Here is a 21931-nt window from a genome sequence, read left to right on the forward strand (position 1 = left end):
TTACTTGCACCTCCTGCACCGGTGCAGAAAACTGTAGGGCAGTGTACCTACGGCACGTGTATTGAGACATAACCGGAAGCGTACGGCCGTACACTTCTCTGCACCGGTGCATGAGGTGCAGGTATATAAAAAAAGCTACTGTCTGCTAAACTGCAGACGATATGCCACATGGTTTGGTCACATGGTCTGTGGTGTTCATCGGCACTGAACAGCCTTCGTCTCCGATAATTGAACGATCTTCCTGTCAAACAAAATCAAAAGGTTTTAACGCAACAATGGCGTCAAGGCAATGACCGGTGCACCGCATTCAGGTGTGGCGTTCGTCAGACGATGCAAGGTGTGTCAGAAGTGGGATCACCTTGCATCGTCTAATGAGCGCCACATGGTCAATATTCACCAATTAAATTTCTCCACTAAGTTTAGCTGGTCAGCCAGAACGACAATCAGACACCGCCACATGGCAGGCGTAGGGGATGGGGTCATAGACAGCTACAGCTATAAAAGAAGCGTTACAACGCAAAATAATTTGATGGAACCACTTTGGGGCAGACGGACAGATATGAGGGCATCCTAGATGATAATTGGCCGAGTGCTGATCATTTGATTGATCTGATGGCTCCACAATAAATTGACTGTCCAGTCGATCAACGTCTCACCCAGGCCCTTGGGGGTGATGCCGCTCTTGTTGCGAGGGTTCACCACCCAGTAGTAGTACTTGAGGGTGTGCATGGTCTGCAGGACGGTGCTGACGCGGCGCACATTGTTGTAGATCTGGGTGTCGCCCAGGAACTCCGTTGCCAGGTAGGTGTACAGCTTCGTCTGAACCTGCACCCAAACACAGACACCACGGTTAGCAGTCATTGCTGTCGTCACATTTGCCTCCCTTTCGGCGATGGCGTGTATCCCAGAAAAAACAGACCAGTGTCTTAGCCCCCAGCGATACAAATAAAAAATACTAGTCTCTCATGAAAAGAGGGGCTGCGCATAAAACAAGATTTTTACTTTTTACAGCACTCTCGGCATCGGTGTTGTTCTTGGAAGTTCATGACTATGCATTTACGACACTCTCGCACTATGATATGTAGAAAGGTTTCCAAAAAACGAAGTCCTGCAAAAGGTGTCAGCATAAACAAACATGGAGGCACCCATGAAACAGAGCAAACACAGGTCTATAGTGTGTTTGTACCGTTTAATTTATAAATAATAAAGACTCAAAGATTCTTCCTCCGAAAGCCTGAACAAAAACTTGAGGCCCTTTGCTTATTGCCTTTGGAGTTCTCTTTTTTACAGCGATAGCTGACGTAAGAACTACCCAGCTGCGTTCGCGGCATCGGCGTTGCACTAAGCCGAAAACTCCTGTTCACCCCCTCGGCCGAGAGATAGCAGACAAGCCCATGCACCCGGCATCATCTTTCGGCCGAGGGGCCCAAGAGCGTGCACTGACAGGGATACTTGGTTTTGGGCCTGCTCTGTGTGCCGACTCTACAATGATTCAAAGGTGAAGACCTACAAATAATCATCCATCATCACTGGTGATGTCATCGACTCATTGTCTGCTTCGGAATGCTCATAAAAGAGGAGCCACATCACGTCAATTTTCCTTTTAGATTTCAGCATGAGCACATGGGAGGGCCACGCAAAGTTAGGACATCATCCGCAGACAGCAAATACGAGGCTCACTGCATCAAAGCAGAGCGCAAATGCCTGCGTTCGCTGAGCAATCGCTATCACTTCTTTGCATGCTGCTGCAAAAAAGCTGCAAATTTTTTTAAGAACGCAAACGAGATATAAAGGCCTCCGATTGAAAAATGTTAGTGCACGCAAATCAGCCATGCAGATAATTCTACTTTGGTAATTGGCAGCTCCTGCAGTAAGTACTACCAGCACCATGGCATATGCTCTAGCACTCACAATCGTAGGTGTGTAGATCCAGAGAGCAGGGTTGAAGAGGATGTGGTCCAGCAAGTGCTTGAGCAGCAGCTCCCCGTTGCTGGAGTACACTGTGAGCAGGTGCTTGGTGAGCGACAGAAACGAGTGCAGCACCTCGTCCGTGATGTGCTCTCGGGATGCCTGGGGACAGAGACGGGGAGCCCTCGACACCGTGAGCTGCCCTGATGGTCTTGTGCAAGGGGCAATTAACGACGGTGGCATAATACGTTAGAACCTCTGTAGAGTCGTTACCATTTGCACAAACCTTTTTCACTACACAAACAGTGCCTTAAATGCTTCCACTGATATTAGCATACTTAAGCGATCTTAATGCATCCATGATTTTAAAGTGCACCCAGCTTTTTTGTCCAAGAATAATGATTCTGGCGTGCCGCGGATTTCGGTTTCATATCAGATTTTAACGCGCAGGCAGTTTTTACTGTAAAATCCCGTAAGAATGCCCGCTCAAAACAAAGAGATAAACAGTGCAAAACGTAGGGCGGGCTATGGTTGGGAAGCAAAAAAAAAAAACTTTATAAAATATTAGTAATAAACACTGGGGCACCCGCTACGAACCACGTGATACGGGAGCTGATACCGCAGATCGTGACCACGGCAAATTTGCACTTCACAATGCAATAAACACATGGAAATTCGCTACAAACAGCTGTGTAGGGGGAAAGGACGCAGCAGGTTGCAGAAGCATCAGATTCGCATTTCACCCAAGAAAACCATTGCAAACTCGCATGTTATGGGAACCGATGTCGCAGATTGCGGACACAGCAGATTTGCGTTTCACAATGCAATAAAAACGTGAAAACAACACTCGTGTCACGAAAACCGATAGCGTGCGCGTGCAGATTGCGGACACAAACGCGGCAACCCGCTATGGACTCGCTCGTCACATGTAACAATACCGCAGATCACGCGGTTGATGCGATGTCCGACAGGAATCGGGGGGGGGGGAATGTTTTTGAATTTTTATAATATAGATATTTAGCCACAAAATCGGAATGGCCGATCTATAGGAGGAGGGCATGCATGCAGGATTTTACAGTACCTAGTTATACTTCCCTAAAAAAAAAAACAGGTGCACATTAGAATTGGCCAAGTAATATTAAGGTATGAACACATTCCGATTTTCCTTCTCTCTATCCATGCCTACGCTATTTCAGGCTTCAATATAGAGATTTGACTATACTTGCTGTCAAAAGGTACTTGGTTAGATAATGGGTCCCCAGAATTCTCAATCTCGAGGAATGTTTATCTCTCTTGATTGACAGCCAACAAACCCCTCTTGGTCCCGGTTATTAACATAGTGAGGTAGTACAGAAGACTACAGACCTTGTGAATGGAAATGGAATACACATACAAGAGAGCATTTGGCACACAGCTATGCTTCAAGGGGGGGGGGGCTCAGGTCTGCTAAAATACTGCTTAGACTCGAAAATACTTTACTAGGGGGCAGAGGTTGTCCAGAAAATTTAGGGGTTTGGGGAACCCATGAGGGAACTCTGGGGAATGCCTCAATTCTAGGGAACCGAGTTTTGGGACAAATTAATTAGGTTACTTAATGCCAGAAGTAAATAAAAAAACTATGTTGTATACTTAGAAAATAAGATTAAAATTCTAAGCTTCAAAAAATAACTTTTTTTTTTTAGTTGGCATAATTTAATGCAACTTTAAACCTTAACTCCTTGATTTTCGCAAGTTTTTCGTCACCGCTGTAGAAGAATTCTTTGGACGATTTCCCACAATAAAGAGTGTTCGACCCAAGGAAACAATAATAGAAACATGCAAGCATTCATGCAGGTCTTCCATGGGCTGCAATAAACTTAAAATTGCTGAAGTGAGCTTGAACATCATTACCGTTTAAGAAGGTTCAACAAAATGTGCACAACTGCCGTACACAAAAAGGTGACATGCTCTATAGGGCTTGGCAGTTCAAAGTAGCAGCGTACGCACCCTTTGGAGCTGGTAGCTCACCACCAGGAAACCCTTGTTCTGAATCATGTGCTGCTGCACTGTGCTGCTGCTCTCGCACATCTCACAGATAAATCCGATCAGCGTTGCACTGGAACAGAGCAGTTCACAGTTCACGCACGAGTCAGTCTGAAGCTGAGGTACGGTAGGTACTCAAGGGCGCCAGACAGGATACAATACAATTGGGAACCCTAGGCTTAGAAAAAACGTTCTTTAGTTAGACGGGCTGTCTCAAATCCCATGGTGCTTAAAGCCCCACTCCAGTTGTAAATAAAAGAAGTCGCAGGACAATGTAATTTAGCTGTTTGGGCAAAGATGCATAATATCTTAAATTTGGGTGTGCAAGTGCTGATGGCAAGTACCAGAGTTCCTATGTCTAGAGTTTCTTCGGAGGCAAGCAACACCACAATGAGGTGTCAACAAGCAACTGGTGGAGACGTGGCCGCACTTTGCTTTCGTCCATAACCGTATGTTACGGACGAGAGGAAAAAAAACTCAAATGATAATGGGACACAGCATGTGGTCCGATAAATAATGATAGCTAACGTTGCAGAGCGACTCTTCAGAACACTGGAGAAGTCTAACCACTAAAACTCCAGCTAATAAATAAAAGCTTCGAAGCTATTCAAGAAAATCAAGAGCATGCAATAAACCAAGCAGAGTACATAGCGCTCCCCGAATTTAATGGTTGCAATGAGACAATCCATCTTTTTGCTCTCTGATCATGACCCAGCTTGGGAAAGACATTCCAGCTGCTGCGAGGACCAATTAAGTTTTGAGAAGCTGGCAATGTATCAGTATCTGGGTAACCGAGCAGAGGTGCTAAGTTCAGGAAGCACCGTACGTTCTGAGAAAATACCAGCCCAGCAGCGACGCAACTTCAGAAAGCAGACAAAAGATGCGCATTGAAGAGAGTGGGCGAGCCTCACCAAATGGTGGGTTTCTTGTCCTGTGAGCCCGGCAAGGGCAGCAGGCCCATGGGGTAGTCTAGTTGAGCAAGCAGAGGAAACAACACTTGGATGCCCCCAATCGAGTTGAGGGTGCTGTGGATGGAATACGTGGTGACCGCCTTCACGTCCTGCAAAGACCACAATCATCCTTAGCCTTCTGCCATTCGCCGCAACTCCGTAACGTGTGTTACATCATCAAGCTTCGGGAACCTGAGGGATACTCTCAAAATCTGTGGTTCTCAAATGGGGTCAGCAGACCGGACACATGGGTGAAGGCCTTCCTAGAGTCCCCAAAGCCCTCAACCATCAGTTAAGCCAAGTAAAAAAACTTTTTTTCTTTATTGATGCTGACCAAAGTCAAAAGTCAAATTTCAATTTTGACTTTAGCACCTCGTTCGCTACATTTGGGTGAAAACTAAGCACTCAACAATACATAGTTAATTTCTGTGAGTAAAAAAAACACCGTAAATTTCGGTGGGGGGAGGGGGGGGACACTGTATTCTACGGCAATTTAGGGAACACTCCAACGCACGGGCAATAAAGCAACAGAAAAAGGAACATTCAAAGCACCGTGGCAAAGCGGGCGGCCCGCACTCGCATCGACCGGCAGTTGCGCCCCCTCACCTGAAGCATGAGAGAGTGCGGTGTGTGGACGTAGTAGGAGACGTTGCCCTTGGGCGCCGCCTGCAGACACAACTGGCTGTCGGTGGCCATGGGGTTGTACATGAACACCATGGCGCTCGACAGCTTCCCATCGTACAGCACCTGCACAGGAGGGGGACGTCACGAGCGACGCCACCGGGGCCGGATACTTTTCCCCCTCTTTTCAGACGAGAATCTCGCACGGCCCTGCTCGAGGCTCTACCGGCAATCGGCACAAAAGCCACCCACAGCGATATACCGGGCAAGCGCACACCCAAATTTAGAGGTGATCGTGAAAAACTTGGGAATGGATGTCTCCAAGGAGAAAGACGTCGCAGGGATACATGATGGGGTAGGCTTTACCACTTTGCACTAAAGTGCTCGGAGAAGCAGCTGACAAGGAGGAGCATGTCAGATACACCCTTGTAGAGGATCAAGAAGGAAAAAGACAAAGCGAGGGTGAAGACAAAGTAAAAAGGTTAAGGCAGTTTGAGCGAGACTAATTAAATGGTATGAGAAATCATTGCTTGGCCTCTCGACCCTCTCCACTTTAGCAGAGTCAAAGCCGGAGAGGAGGTGAAACGAGGCGAGGAGAGACTCTCTCTTTCTCCGGCGTTTGCTCTGCTGAAGTGGAAAAGGTGAAAGGCTTCGGGGGAGGTACGCGCCCCGATTTCATGAACCCTCAACACGGTATAACTAGGTGGTCTCAAAAATCTGGGACGGGTACTTGATACGTCCATTGTCCAGTTTTCAAAACATTTCAAAGGTAGTGGGTAGGTACTTATTGTGCATGGGCACACGCTGGATATTTGACAGCAACTTCTTTACGTTAGCAAAACGTTTGTTTTAAGATACGCTCAAATTGCATTAGCTTATGACAATACTGAAACCATTGAATGATGTGCGAGGGTTAATGATAGTTTATGTCCGAAAGTACCCGAGGCTGCTAGGAAGATCTTAAAAGGATGCCTCGAAGAAGCCACAAAGCGGCAGCAGGAGCTTCGCCAAGGAACTGAATCTCTAAGCAAAATTTAGACTTTCATGTCAAATAATTCAAACTTCTGTGTCAAATAGTTTAGGCTCGTCTTTCAATCACTCTTTGTTCACCACCAATCAGCCTGCGACCCCGCGATTTCTTGTTTCAGATGTGACAGGGCATTTCTTCTGCCTCTTTGTGAGCGCACACTGTGCCGGCACTAGAATGTCATAAGTGCAATGACGAGTTCATACTTACGCGTTTCAGGCTTTCGGGGAGGGTCATACTCTCCCCTTCGAACCTGAACTGGCTCTGAAAACAAAAACAGAATGAAAGTCCCCGTCAGGCACTTTGTTTCCCAAGGGAAACTGTCAAGGACTGAAAAAACTGTGAGTGCGCCGGCGAGCTGAGACATTCTTTTCCCCTGTCTTTCTTCTTCGACTCAGTTTCCTTGCTTTTACCACAGTCTCGGGTTTTCTACATTATGTCAAGGACTGTTGACTGCAGCAATTCACGGGTGCACCGCATGGCAGAGACCACGTCTCGCCCACTACAAAAGGCTCACACCTATGGCCAGATTCATCCTCTAAAATCTGTTGAGGTACGAAGCCCACCTTGTGTGGATTTCAGATACACAATGTCTGTTTAGAAGTCCTCAAAACTAGAGTGATCAAGTCAAAATTGTTCTCCGGAGATCGGTCATTACTGCCAATTCAGTCTTGGTTAAAAATATGTTTAACCTTCTTTAATCCAATTTTAGTGAAATAGTGGAGTTATGGTCTTGATGTATTTGTAACAAAAGAGAAATGCTATTAAAATAAATAAATAATGCAGGTTCCTTTATACATATTTAGTCTAAAATATGGTACAAATACATTACAAATATGTTACAAACTTATTTGAAATATGTTACAAATGCATATGAAATTATACAAGCTTGATAATGCTGACAAAGATGGGTAAGCACAGAATGTGTGTGATAGGCCTTCCAAGAGAAAAAAAAAGAAAAAAGAGAAGGGCGTAGCGCGCGACCGCTCGCCCACTGTGCAAAAGACCTTTTGAGTAACCCCGACCACTGGCCTTGGATAGCTCAGTCGGCAAAGCACTTGGCTCACAACCTCAAGGTGGTGAGTTGAAATCCTGCCGGGGGCTGAAGTCTTTGGTAGCTTTATAGGCCACCCAACCTCAGGAGCCTCGTAAGCAAGAAATGTGTATTTCCGTAACCGCTAAATGATTTTGAAAAAGACGGCAACTGGTGCCAGAGATCGAACCCATATCACTAGTGTAGAAGCCGAGTGCACTGTTGACTAAGCTACAAACCCAGCACACAGGAACGGGAGGAGCAGAAGCAGGTGGTGTGAGAAAGTGTGCGGAGCAGAAGGGTGGAAAGGGCAAAAAAAGAGGAACAAAAACCAGTGGTATAGAAAAAGTGTGCCAAATGAGAAGTGGAAAGGGCAGGAAAGTGTGCTTCCTCTCTCATGGTGACCCAGCAAATACAGTGCAATGGTTTTGTATCTCAGAGGTGCTGCGGGGGAACGCACGTAACGTCACAAAGAGACGATGATGTGACAAAATGAGTTTCTATAATAAACCCTGCCTAGGCATTACCTAAACTAAAAACACCACTCACCCCAGGCACTGAAAAACTAAGCGTCAACATGCAGCCAATTATATTAATTACAAATATGTTCCAAACACATATAAAGATACAACAGCTCCCATTGCCTGACAGGTCACTGGAAAACCGTCAAAAAAGCGAGAGAGAAAAGGGTGCAGCAATTCAACCTGGTATCCAGGGCCGAGCCTGTGGATGGCACACACTTGGTGGGCGGTCAAGGCCTCGGAAAACAAGTAGACGGCAGACATCTGGCCGCAGAAGACGTGCTCGTCGTCCAGCTCGGGGGCAGCGCCGATGTAGCACTTGTCGAACGGCTGCACGGCAGGAAGAAGCAACAGATGGCAAAGGACGGTAAGGTACCACTCCGGAGAGGAAAACAAATGTACACTGTGCAACACCGTGTGTGCAAATATGACATCGGTATATAGAACACAAAAAGCGCGAAGAACAGAAAAGGATAGCTGTGAAGGAGAAGTCAGGACTGGTGCTCTTCATGTTCAAGATAGTACCCCAATTGAGCACTTTCGATTTCACTGGAAGGTTTAAAGACGGCCTTGTCCCGATCATGCTTGATAAACTCGGAGATTCACAGACTGTGTTGCGAATGAGCTGGGCACATGCTGTTTGTTTGTCTGATCTCAAATGACGTTATGGTGTCACGTGAGCTCATGGTGATATGTGATGTCGAACGATGCCACGTAACGTTGCAATGTGACGTGACGTTAGGTTTGGCACGTTCATTTTGCCAAAACGAGTACCGTTGCGGTTGTTCGAGTGCTTGCCAACTTTATTTCTTTGTACTCAATGCACGACACCGTTGTTTTTCCGCAAGATTAAGCTAGAAAAGAAACTCGAGACACAAATCTTACAGGTGCCGCTTTGCCGCTTTTTTGTGCACATAAAAGCGTCGCCAGCAGTAAGGGGCCCGTCGGGACCACCGATGTCCGCGTCAGTGCCCGCTGTTCCAAAACGGCCGAAATTCACGGATAGACGATGGACCCTTTCCACTAGAATACTATTCTAGAGGAAAGGGCACACCGTCGGGTCGTAGAATACTCAACGACTCGACTGGTGTGAATCACATCAATGCACCGAGAAAGGACTCGCCTCATTTGTGCTGACGAACCAGCTCATCTCCGTGGAAGACGCAAGCTGGCCGTTGACAAAGCACTTTATCTCGCTCTTGCTCCACCGATTGTAGATGTACACAATGGCCACCGTGTACCACTGAAAAAGGACACCATGGCTGGGCACAATTTGACAAACCAAGTATGTGGCGCCTGGAATGTGACTTTGACCGTGAAGCTGGGGAGCGACCTGCGGCAGAACAGGCGCCTGCCACGCCCGCCACCGCTGCTGTGATGCTACCAAGATCGTGACCAGCGATGACATTACAGTTATACGACGTCGTCGGGCATAAATCGAGGGATTGCTTAGTAGAACGCAAAAAAACGAACCAGTCCGCGACGCATTCCAGGCACCATAACGACGTCTCATGGCATCATTGCCAGTACTCTAGCTACCACATCATGAATCGGCGCATTCCCAGGAAGCACTTCTTCAGTTAGTCAAACCAAAAAAAAATGCTTACTTCTAAAAAGAAAAAACTTTAAATTAGGACAAACAAAATGGACAGACAGAGGTACCAAAGGCAAAAGTTTTTTCGTCCTCATGATGGAAACTCGGGAGAGTGAAAATTAGACTAGGAAAATAGATGACACAGAGGTCTTGAGCAGAAACTTAGAAGACTGTATATGGATATGCTTAAATAGCTAAAAAAAATAACATAAAGCAAAAACGAAAAAAAGAAAGTCACCACATGTAAGACGAACATTAAACAGTCATCACACTCAGATGAGGGTGTCAAAACTACTACACCTAAACGTAAAAAAGGAACAATATTTACAAATTTCTTCGTAGTTTAGTTCCCTCAGTTTCGAATTGCCAACCTGACCTTATACCAATTACCTTTTGGCTAAGAAATTTATTTATTTATTTATGATATATTTTAGAAGTCCAAAAATACACAAAGATCAACTTAAAAAAAAAAAAAAAAATACTCATTTTTTTTTTTTTTTCTTATTTAGCACCATTAAGAGCTCACCTTCCTTGGCTGAAACTCGTACTTGACGCAGTGCTGGTAACCCTTCCCTTTCACCTTCATGGATGTGAAGATGAGGCAGTTCCCCACAAAGTGCGCAGAGTAGCCTACTCCCTTGCTTGTACGGAAGCTGAAACAATCACAGCACGGTCGTGGGAAAGAACCTTGGACACAAGATCTCATCGCCGTACAACGCAACCCAGGACGAGTTGCCTCCGCCATCTTGTGACTCTTGAGTCACAAGATGCCGGATTAGCCACAAGCGAAAACAACACGGACTAGCCACAAGCAAAAACATCCACATTAATAAACACTCAACACAAAACCTTTTTCTTTTTTTTTTTTTTCTTTTTAAGTGTCTGGATAGAACACATGTCACAAGAAAAAAAAAATGTTTTGGTGCAAGGGTTACAATGGAAGACTTATTTCGAGTTTGACAACACAACACAAAACAACAAGGTCCTTTTATTTTGTTGCGACGTGCCGAAAGAGAAGAACGTTCCTGAACTGCTCCTAGGTCAAGATGTGTCTCGCAACAGTAAATACCGAGTAAAAAGATTTTGTTTTTCGGGAAACTTTATATTGTGACATATGGGTTCTATCCAGTAAAAAGTGGTTTAGTGTCCCTTTAAAGGCCTTCCTTTTTTCCTGGGCCAAAGTCGGACTTGTTGGTTGTGATCCCTGGAGGCACAAACCAGAGCCTACAGTGGGGGTCCCTACCAGTAAAGGAACGGCTTTTCCCTCTCAATGCTGACACTGTTGATCGGGTCTAGCCGGAACCAGGTGTAGAACGTCCAGCCATTTTGGTAGGGCCATCGTGCCAGAGGCGGTAGAGCAATCGCCTGCAACCGCAAAACAACACACATTTCACACAATGCGATAGAACTGTACACCAATGGGATCTGTTTACAAAGCGACCATAGTTGCCCGCGTTACTGTTGAGCATACGTCACCGGCAAGCGTGTACTGCGTGGATCCGTCACATCCGCTGTTCTTAACAAAAGTAGGGCTTCGTGCTGTCGGATAAATCCGAAAAATCCCGAAGAACATATTTTCCGTCAATTAAAATTTATTCGTAAAACTCAAAATTTGGGGGTTAAAAAAAAAAGCAAAAAGGACTGAGTTTTACAAATAATCGTTATAAGAGCACAACTGCAGTGGTCCTGAGGAGATGCAACTTCAGTTTCTTTTGAAATCTTCAACTACTGACAAGAGAGGGTTTGCCTTTTCGCTCGTCAAGGTTCCTTCAGGACAATGGGTCATGGTACCTGGGTTTTACTTATTTTGTTTTCGAATTTTTATAAATTGGGAACACAGTCAAATACACTCAGAATTTCAGAGAATTGGGAATCTTACAGAAAATAAACTCCAATAAACCCCAAATTTTCAGCGAAAAATAAACTCCGAAAAACAGCCTCCCAATTTCACGAGAAGTAAACTCCGAAAATGTGGAATCCGAGTTACAAGATACTAGGTACTTTGCCCCATCCTGGGCCATTGATCAAATTTAAGGCCTACCATCCAGAGTCTTTGTGTGGCTGTGTCCAATTTGTATGACGTAAAGAGGACAGCCGAAAATATTCCCGAGCGAATTATTTGGTCATTGAAAGGCGTCTGAATTTTAAAAAAATACTGCCACTACCCTGCCTTAACTTCGGCTGTTTCCTTTCACTAGCGATAGATTCAAATTTTATACTAGGTACATTTCTATTGCACATCCTCATCACATCTCTACGGTTTTGCTTCTAAAACCTTCATGTGCTGGCGAGCCCGTAGATTCGCACGTGCCTGCGTGACGTCAGAGGACGTCCTGGTAGCACAAACACGCGCACATGCATATCTGCAAGTTCCCCGGTGCTGTCGGGCGGTTCACTGGCAGTATACAAGACACCGAGGAGACGCAAAAGAGTTCTATAGTCACTGATGAAATGAGAATGGCGGGAAGGTCTTCGCGTTGTCCCGCTTCTGGCATCAGCTTCTTACCTTTGATCGCACTTCAGCATCTCACGAGCTTCGAGTGAATGCGCAAAGCCAGGGCACGAAGCGGGCAGCGAGCCTGTGCTGGAGGCTGGGGGCTAGCGGAAAGCGACGCCCTGCCCTTTCCATCCCGCCAATGACTGTAGACGGTGCTTACGGACGAGCTGGTTTCCACGCGGGCCTCCGACAGGTATCGTAGGACCCCGACACGTTACGGGCAGTTCACATACTTCGCACTGCTGTTACATAATGGTTACACACTCGCAAAACCAAGTGGTGCTTTGTGATGTGGGATAGCTTTCAATGTCTAGCAAGTTTAAAAGCCTAAGCCGATGCGATCATAGTGAAGTGAAGTGAAGAAAAAAAAAGGGAGAGTCGACATACCGCTCCCTTCTTGCCGGAGAAACTGAAGAACGAGTCTGGGCCCTGTCTGTGAGGCATTTGGCGTAGGACGGACATCAACTTCACAGAGTGCCTTGGCTGCAGAGTGGATGCAGAAACGCGGTTAGGCGTAGCACCTTGTAACAGAAGCACGAGGAGGGAGAAAACTATGTGCGACGTTTCCACGGGGGACGGCTGGGTTTAAAGCCTCCTGTAAGTTGTGGGTGGTTTCTAAAAACTCCGATTTGGTATTGGGGAAGAGGTCACATTACGTGCACATTATACCGTTTTGACTAGCGCATAAGCATTAGCCCGGCATGTTTCACAGGAAAAAAAAAAAAGCCCAGCAACCTGACTCAGGCCCTCCAATTACTTTTCTCGTTTTAGGACTATAGTTTATACATTATCAGAAATTGAAACATCCACCAATTTTGTCTCACAGGAAGTCAATGTGGTCACCCACAACATAATTTTGGTCTCTCTCGAGATGGTTGCTCACCAAAACACAAATTGATGAAAATCCAACCAAGTCTTAGTGCAAGATGCAGTACTTATGAATGCAGTTTTGCAAACACCAGAGCTATGGCAGTGGGTCTCAGACCATTGATCAAAATCCATGTGTGTGCAATGGAGGTGGGTTCGAGACTCCTCAATACCTTCCAACCATTATGACAGCCACAGATCTTGTCTCGTGGCAATACCTCAATAACTTTCAGTTTAAGCTATCCATAAATCTGATCTATACTATGCCAATAACAGATTTAGGAATAGCCTGATGCATGCACAAAACAATGAGTAAAAATGAGATTCAAGGAATGGCAATCACCTTGCACTGACTAGAGGAAACGGGGTCATTAAAACAATGGTGGGTTTAACGAAACAAAAAAGCCAAATGCACTCACCCATTTGCTACCGGTGGCCTTCATACATCCAACTAACAGTTTGAGCTCCCGCACTGTGATGCTATAGCTTGCCAACACACCCAACATTTCGATTACTAGGTCTGAAAGGAAACCATGAGCTGCATTTAACGAGAGTGCCAACCCCAAATGTATGTTTGGCTCCAGAAACACCGAACGCTTCCAGTGTACTGTTCCTCACTATGTCTTTTGGGTATGAATATCAAAAGCTCACTGACTGGTTGTCACAGCCAGTGAGCAAAACTGAGCATGTCTAACCATGTGACAAATCTGCTGTCCTAATACATGCTCCTTTTGTTTTGAGACTGTAAAAGTCTAAGGGTGTCGGTACTCTGTAAGTACATGGTGACTCTGGTTGCCACATTGTCGTTTTCTCAAAGATCTTCTAAACCACCAACTTAAATTAAAAGAATGACTTGTGTTCTGGCTGCATAACAGTGACTACAACAAATTTGATTATACTGGGTCACCCCTGACAATTTGAGTAAAAGTACCACTCTCAAAACAAGAGGGTGATTTTATAAATTGACTGACTGAAGCTTTAGGCACAATTCTACAACACCATTCTTGAGGGACCAAAAACCACAAAACTGGTCATACATAATCTTTCTACTACATCATGACAGCTAGCGCAAAATAAAAAAGGTTTAAAAAAAAAGAAAGTATCATTATGAAACAGTGGTGATGAGTGAGTGATGAGACGTCATCCTGACTATTTTCTGTTCCTTCTATGTTTTGATGTTTCTCTTCTACCCCAGTTTCTAATTAATTCAACATGGTTAATGAAATTAAGCACTTCTAAAGAAACCCACAGTTCATCTTGTGTATGTACACATACTGTTTCCATCCAAACCGGTAAAAGCAAGGGTCAAAGTATTTAATTTGAATTATTTATAACATACTATCGAACTACTATACTAGCCAAAGTAAAAGTGGTTCCGTAGTAAAATATTGCATGAATTCACCTACTATAATCATAACAATAACTAACACATGATCACTATATTGAATTGAAGATATTGGATTGTGAGAAAGGTTCAATGTTACTGTTTCTGACAGGTTCAGTAATGCTTGCCAATCATCTATCCACCATACAAAAAAAAAATCTATATGTCTGCCTTGTTTATTAACACCCGTGTAAACAAATTATCCTAAGCGATTGACAATGAAGAAATCAAACCCAAATATTTTGGTGCAACCAATTAGATGTCTCTTTTCACATTTATGGGAGCAAGTCAATGTCGATGCCGTAGCTTGTAACAGTCAACACACAAAAAAGTATAAAAATATATATAAAAAAAGAAGTACTGACCAGCCACAACTTCTTCCACCTGCGAGAACCTCTGCAGGATGTGCTCAATGAGCCCAACCTCAGTGCAAGCCTGCAGGTTCCTCATGCTCTTCTTCAGGATGGCAATAAAGACACTCCAAACTTCAGCCTGCCAGTCAGCAACAAAACAAAAAAAAAAACAAAAAAACATGTCCTTCCTTTGCGTAATAACAACAAACAAAAAAAAATTGGCAGTTGCATTTTGATTTATTGATCAAACTGTCCAGTTTCAGCCTCCGGGGCATGCGATGCGGTGTGTAGTGTCGCCATCCTCCTTTTATAACGTGTTTTTTTTTTTTTTTTTTTAAGGTTGTTTTTGAAGTTTTTGGGACTGGCGAAATGGTTTTTAAGCATCTCTCCTGCCTCCTAGATTTTTTTTTTTTTTTTTTTTTTTAGTACGTTGTGTAGATGGCTGAGCTCGCGGCGCAAGTGTTTCTTTGGCAACCGGTAAAGTCTCTTCGGTCGCGGCACGCCTCACTTTTCAAGATAAATCACAGTTGGTTTCTGCGAGAATGCCATTCTTCTCGATTAAAACATCGAGAGCGTGGGATGAGGAGGAGCACTGGGGCACGGTCGGCAGCACGGTGATGAGGAAGATGTTGTGATGGAGGGTTTGGTGTCAAATCGCGGCGACAGATGGCGCCACCTCACCGGCACGCGGCTTCGAGGGCCCAAATTTCAGAGTGTCTCCAATATGCGATGACGACGACCTAATTTTCTAAAATTACGTGACCAAAATTAAGTCGTCCGAAAGCGTCTCCGAGCTTAGCTCAGCCTCTACGGTCGCCAACCAGTTTGCGACGCGGCAACGCACGTATGCCTATCACCCGTTCGCGTCATTTTGTTCCATCTTATAACACTTTTGTGTTTTCGATTGCTTCTCTCTCATTTGCATAGGTGGTGCTTGTGTGTGTTTTCGTATGGCTCTTTATATCTGCGATTGTGGGTGTATCAGCAAGGTAATCTGAGCAAGAGGCGTCCGCCATTCAATTGTGAATGCACTCCGTAATTTGCGTTGCTCCCTCTCTTAAATCTAGGCTCCCCAGCGCAGCTCGCGGCCACGCGCGGCCGTGAATCAAGGCACGTGACATCGCGCACCTGTGACACGTGTCCACGAGTGCCACTTAGCGTCCCCCCGCCACGCGACTACAGAACATTTCCAACTCTCCGCGCGATTTGCTACTAAGTTCGGTGATATAAACCGGCATTTGTATTACGTAATACGAAAAAAAAAAAAGGGGGAAAGGGGGGGGGGGGGGGAGATACACCCTAAAGAAACTGGTTATCTGTATTACTCGACGACACTTTATCAGCGAGGCTTCGAAAGGACCACTTAAGATTAAAGGAAGAGGTCACAAACCAGACAAGTAGAGAGGGCCCTAGGGGCCACCCCCCAAGGGTCCTAGACTCGCCGGACGTAAAGTTGGGGCGACGATGTCACCACGCTTTTTGTCGCCGAAGTTCGAGCGGTCCGCTCCGTGAGCTTTCGGCTCAATCTGCCTGTTTGGCGAGTCCAGAGCTCCAGGGCATCGAATAAGCGCAATACTCCGAGGCACTATGCCCTTGTCTGGAGGATGGATTCGCGAAAGCAAGCACAAACAACCCGTCGAGGGCTTATACCAGCTCGCCTGCACTCTCTCACTGCTTACAATTATACGCCCATTTGGCAGTCCAGATAAAATCTTTTTTTTTTTTCTTACTTATGTTAGCCTGCAGAGCCTACAGGCCATTGACGCAGGAAAGTGGCAAAGGTACAGATATACCGATAAAAAAATTCATACACACACAAATATGCATGCACTGATAAACTCCACTAGCATGGGGAAGATAACTGATAACATAGGAAAGAAATCATCCATTCACGTTCAATTAACAAATATTTAAAAATACAAGTTACTCGAAAGCATCCGAGCAATACTACTGGGAAGGAAATTCCATTCTAAACTTAATATTAAAAAAAAAAAAAAAAAAAAAAAAAAACAGAAAACGAACATTTAAAAGCCGCGAATTCTCTGATTCTGCCAGAGTGATACGACCTTCATGAAATTAAATATGGCGGACACAAATCAATTGCGCAACAACGCAAGAAAGGCCGGGGATCAAAATGTGGGCGGGACTCGCCTGGAGGCTAGACGGGCAGTGGTCCAACAGGTCCAACATGTGGAGGATGTTCTGCGGATGCTGAATGACGAAATTTAGCTCCATGTCAAATTCACCACCAACAAGCTGCAAAGAGAAGAGCGGGAAACGTCAACCAAGAAGCGAGAACTAGTATTGAACTAGGCAATTGAAACACATAAAAGACACTGAACATAAATCTAAAAATAAAATAAAATTGTAAGGTTCCAAGCGAGTTGGTGGAAGTTCAACATTCTGTTTCTATGTGTCTGCTTTGTTCCGAAGTTTTCCCGGTCTATGACGCTTTTCGTCGTGTTTACCGTAAACGGCTTAATTTTTCGCGAGGACCTCACTTTCGCGAACTTCAATAATAACCCAAAAAATAGAACTCGTGATTGCGTTCCTACGGCAACAAATACACATAGCACGTCCTCAATCGCGAAATCTCGTACCCGCGGAATATTTCAGCAGAAAACCACAGCTCGCCGAATTCGCGAATATAAAGTCGTTTCCAAAAATCTAAAAACCCTTGAAAAAAAAAAAAAAAAAGCAAAACAATGAATTACAAAGCAGTTAAAGAGAAAGAAAATGCAGCCCGGTGTTAATCCACTGTAGTCCCAGCGGTATTTGCGAAGTCGTTGGGCATGGGCATCACGTGATCAACAGCTTTAGAAACAAAATCGACAGGTCCATTTTGTTTCGAAAGCTTTTGTTTCCTTTTTGTACCCGAGTGCGCGAAGGCACGTCTCCCTGCACAAGCCCTTGGCACCGAAGATGCTACGGTGGCATTTTATTGTTAACTATTTCTCCGTTTTTTTGTTTGTTTTGAGAGAGAGAGAGAGAGAGAGCGTGCACACAGGATCGCATCCCGCGGGCAGCGGGCCCGGTTCTTTTCAAGGATTTGGCAACATGGACGACAGACGCCTCCACTGCGACAACTCCTACGACAACTACAATTTGCTACTACGACTACCACAGCCGCTGCCGGTTTCCATCGTAAGAACTGCATATAGTCTTCCTGCACAAGCGATTACTCCGCTGCCGGTTCGCGCGAGCACAGTGCGCGAGACAGCACACGGCTGTCTCGTGCACTGCCTGCTGCAGTGGTGTAGCCAGGAAATATTTCGGGGGGAGGGATCGGCAGTATCCAGGAGGGAACACGAAACGCGAGAAGGAAGAAGCGAGACCGCAAATCCATTCCGGGAGCAGAGTCGACGCAAAGGGAGCGCGACGTGAGCAGGGCAAAGCGGCGCTGATAACGAGTACGATCAACGAGATGAGGATGAGAGCTACGAAGGGGGTGGGGACAAACGGACTGATGTTGCTGGAAAAAAATGTTTCATCGAAAAAAAAAAAAAAAAAAAAGAAACGCCGGACAGCAAACGGAGAGATGGACAGATGAAAAAAAATAATGATAATATTAAGAGAGCGAAAGCGCGAGATAGAGGGAAGGGAAGATTGAACGGAGAAAGAGAAATCGCCGGGGACAGGCGAAGGCTCAGACAGGACAGACCAAGAAAAACAAACAGAAACACGGATATCAAACAGAAAGAAAGAAAAAGATCGGCAGCCAAAAACGACAACAAAAGAAAGATAGAAATAGAAGGAAAAGAAAGAATATTGCTGAAGATAAGTCGTGGCAAACAGAGAGAGAGAGAGAGAGAGAAAAGATGCGAACGAAAGGGATAGGAAGAAGAAGAGTGAGCGAAGGACAAGTGAAAACGAAGAGAAAGGGACTCTGAGATAACGATAGCGGGGAAAGGAAATTCGCCGAAGACAAGCGAAAACACTACGGATAGACGTAAAAAAACAGAACGAAGAAAAAGAGGAAAAAGCAACGCATGAAGTCGAGATATAAAGAAAGAGAGACGATTGGCGAGGAGATTCGTTGGCACAGCGCGGATCACTACACTCAAACTGCCTCTTCACTAGCACGCGCCCGAAGAATGGAGGAAAACGTAAATAAATAAGTCCGTTTCCTTTCAAACGCCAACACACGCAGAGATCAAAAGAAAGAGGGAAGAACAAGAAGGAAACGAGAAGCAAAAGCCCATTCCGAACCACCACTGCTTTCCAACCGGAATCGTTCCATCTTGTCATCTCCTCTCCCCTTCCTCCGTCCCTCCCTTCTTCCCCTCCCCCGACACAGCATCCCGAGGAGGCTCGCGCAGAAGCAAGCACGAGTCAACGATCAAATCCCAAACCGGGAGCAAACGGTCATGAACCGGCTCCTCCTCCTTTCAGCCATCTTCTCAACTCTTTCCTTTTTTGCTTGTTCTAGGTCACTTCTCCATTTTTCTTTTCTTCTCAATTTATTTTTATTGTCCAATTTTCCTTTTTTCTTTCTAGTCTCTCTCTCTCTCCCCTTCTCGGCCTCTAGGGGGTTACCTCCATAGGGCTCCCGTGTTAATTTCACCTTTCTCGAGTCCAACACTGGCAGCTAATTAACATGGATGTTACGTGCAATTAGTGCGGATGGCACTCTACCTGCCACCTCCCTTTCATCAGACGACTCCGCTCTCTGCCCGTGGGGTGGGGCGAGACCGTGACCACGTGACGAGAGGTACCGCTGGTCCAACGGGCAGGTAGATACCGCCGCACTGTCAGCGGAATTCTAGCGCTACTTAGTGCAACTGATGTACACAGTACAAGGTGCGACCGAGAAAGGTAAACCCGGTATTTTAGCCCGCACAAATGAAGTAGCCTTCGCAGAAAGCTGACGATCCGTGAGAAAGTGGCGATAAAATGCGTAAATTTGAGCACATTACGTTCCCCGGATAATATATAAGCCGACGTCCACCTAAGCCTAATTTTCATCATACCAATATTTAAGCTTGTGGGCCACCTGCAGCATTTATTTTAGTAAAAGAAAAAAAAAAAAAAAGAGCTTGTCGGTTCGAAAGGCAGTATTGTTTTCTTTTTTGGTAACAGGTTTTTCTTCGCTGACCTAATTGCTACACGCGTCCATAAGCTCAAAGGTCGGAAGGATGAAAATTAGGCTTAGGTGGACGTCGGCTCATAGAGAGGTTTCGTTTTTTCTTTCGTAGATTTTGATCCGGGGAACGGAATGTGCTCAAATTTTCGCGTTTTGTCACCACCACCAGGGCCGTGTTCTCGCGGAGTTTCAGCTTTCTACGAAGCGTAGTTTACTTATGCGGCCTAAAAAGCCGGGTTTACCTTTCTCGATTGGACACTCTACATCTTACACACTTTCTCACTTCCCTCCTCCCTATGCCCAAGTTACCATATTCCTTTCATTTCCTTCTCACCCTTTCTCAAGATGTAGCACGAGCATTTTCTCGATCTCCTCGTATACGGTCTTCATCTGACCCGTTGCTAGTTCCAATATCACCCCCCCCCCTCTTTTTTTACGCGTTCTTAGCTCCGCCCCTTTGACAGTCTGATCGTACCATTTATCCCCACATCCCCAATGTACACAACTCACACACACACGTATATATCCCCAATTCTCCGAGAGCAAAAATATCCTCGTACTTTTCTCGGTTTCCAACCCCTCTCCTTCGCCCAAAAACAAGAAACCCGCAAAGCTAAAACAAAAAGACTAAAGAAGTATATCCCGCCCTAATCTCGAACCTTTCCAGCGGTTGCTTCCCCTATCCCGTCGAGGGCAAAGAAGGGAAAGACAATGAAACAAGAGAGAGAGAGAGAGAAGCAATCGAAATGAAAGTGGAGAAAGATTAATCGTGTGCTCGGAGCACGGGAAGTGTCCCTCTAGTAGAGAGCCCTAAGAGACGGAGCAGAGTGATCCCAACGGCGCATGCGCCGCGTACCAGCGTGGCGAGGAGGAAAGCGGCCCGAAAGGCGGAGACGCTTGCAAGCGATCGACGCTTTCGTCATCCCCCCCCTCGCAGCCCGTATTGCAAAACGCGGCCCACAGACCACGTGGAACCCCAAACACTCTTTCAAATCGGGGCACATTACTCGCAACAGCGAGTAATGACAAAGAAAATGGGAGAGTCTCCGGGGGGCTCTCCTTTTGTCGCGAGACGCTGCGACTCTTCTAAAAAAACAAGAGAACGCGACGAACCACCGAAGCCAATCCCAACGCTTCGTGTGAATGTCACGTGGTTTCCGGGAAGGTGGCAGCGAGACGCGCGCGCTTTGCATAGTCACGCGACGCGTTCGCACAACTCGATTGACTGCGATGTTCCCGTAGCGTTCGTCGCGGTCCATCATCGTAAGCTGAGTGCGAGCACAGCGCCGACCACTGTTCGTGGAAGCGGCGGACGCACGCAGGCAGCGCTGCACACACGCACACAGCCGGTCGCAGAAATCTCTTTGTAAAGCGAAAGGCATGCTACTGATGCTTTGTATAAATCTAACTTCTTCCGACACGTGTGGAGTGACGGAATCGTACGGAGTGTGTCACGGGACCTTCGGAAGGGCCGCAGCGACGCGAGGGGCAGTCAATCACGTGATACGTTCTCGGCGCTAAGATTGGCTCGGATGGCTCCTAGCTCCCGCCTACGTTCAACCTGAAGCCTAAACCAAGTTTGCTTGGAGGCAGTCGGACTGAGCGAATGAGGGCCAAGCCCACGGCGCAGGCCATTCTGCCGCCGCTTTGGGTAAACACGCAAAACAAACACACGCACGCGCAGGCAAGGCGTGGGCGTGCCTGCGTGCGTACGGTATACGCGGGCACATACAGGCGAAAGAATAGTACACATAAAAAAAATAAAAGTAAAAATGTGCGAGGCAAAGAACTCTGGACTCGGATTACGACGAGTCGGAAAGGTTTTTTTCTTTCTTTTCCTTTCTTTTTTTTTTTTTTTAGCCGGGATTAACAATATGCTCCTTTCTAATTTTTCCTTTTTCTCGAGTTCACATTTTTTTTTTTTTTTTTAACGCGACTAGTGTTTCTGTGCCGCAGCCGTACGAAATTGGCTCCTTCAACAAAGAAAAAAAAAGGAAAAAGAAAGAAAGAAAAAACGACAACGAAAGCGAAAAGTGGAGACTCAAGTGCCGTCTCTGAGATAAGTCTCGGG

The 21931-nt window shown here is 45.8% G+C and overlaps 1 protein-coding gene across 1 annotated transcript in view; it reads right to left on the reverse strand.

Moving 5' to 3' along the window:
• LOC8050748 (neurobeachin) overlaps positions 1-21931 on the reverse strand; it is a 334808-nt gene that overhangs the window by 200515 nt on the left and 112362 nt on the right. The window contains exons 2-15 of the mRNA XM_042289974.1: positions 16929-17033; positions 14790-14916; positions 13460-13560; positions 12561-12656; positions 10920-11041; positions 10203-10329; positions 9206-9325; positions 8266-8412; positions 6739-6792; positions 5487-5627; positions 4842-4990; positions 3895-4003; positions 1912-2070; positions 657-825 (exon numbers count right to left, since the gene is read on the reverse strand). Of these exons, the coding sequence (XP_042145908.1) occupies positions 657-825; positions 1912-2070; positions 3895-4003; positions 4842-4990; positions 5487-5627; positions 6739-6792; positions 8266-8412; positions 9206-9325; positions 10203-10329; positions 10920-11041; positions 12561-12656; positions 13460-13560; positions 14790-14916; positions 16929-17033 (1726 nt within the window). The remainder of the gene's footprint in view (positions 1-656; positions 826-1911; positions 2071-3894; positions 4004-4841; positions 4991-5486; positions 5628-6738; positions 6793-8265; positions 8413-9205; positions 9326-10202; positions 10330-10919; positions 11042-12560; positions 12657-13459; positions 13561-14789; positions 14917-16928; positions 17034-21931) is intronic.

Source organism: Ixodes scapularis, unplaced genomic scaffold (assembly GCF_016920785.2).
Source record: "Ixodes scapularis isolate PalLabHiFi unplaced genomic scaffold, ASM1692078v2 PGA_scaffold13__105_contigs__length_92229423, whole genome shotgun sequence".
NCBI classification, from domain to species: Eukaryota; Metazoa; Arthropoda; class Arachnida; order Ixodida; family Ixodidae; genus Ixodes; species Ixodes scapularis.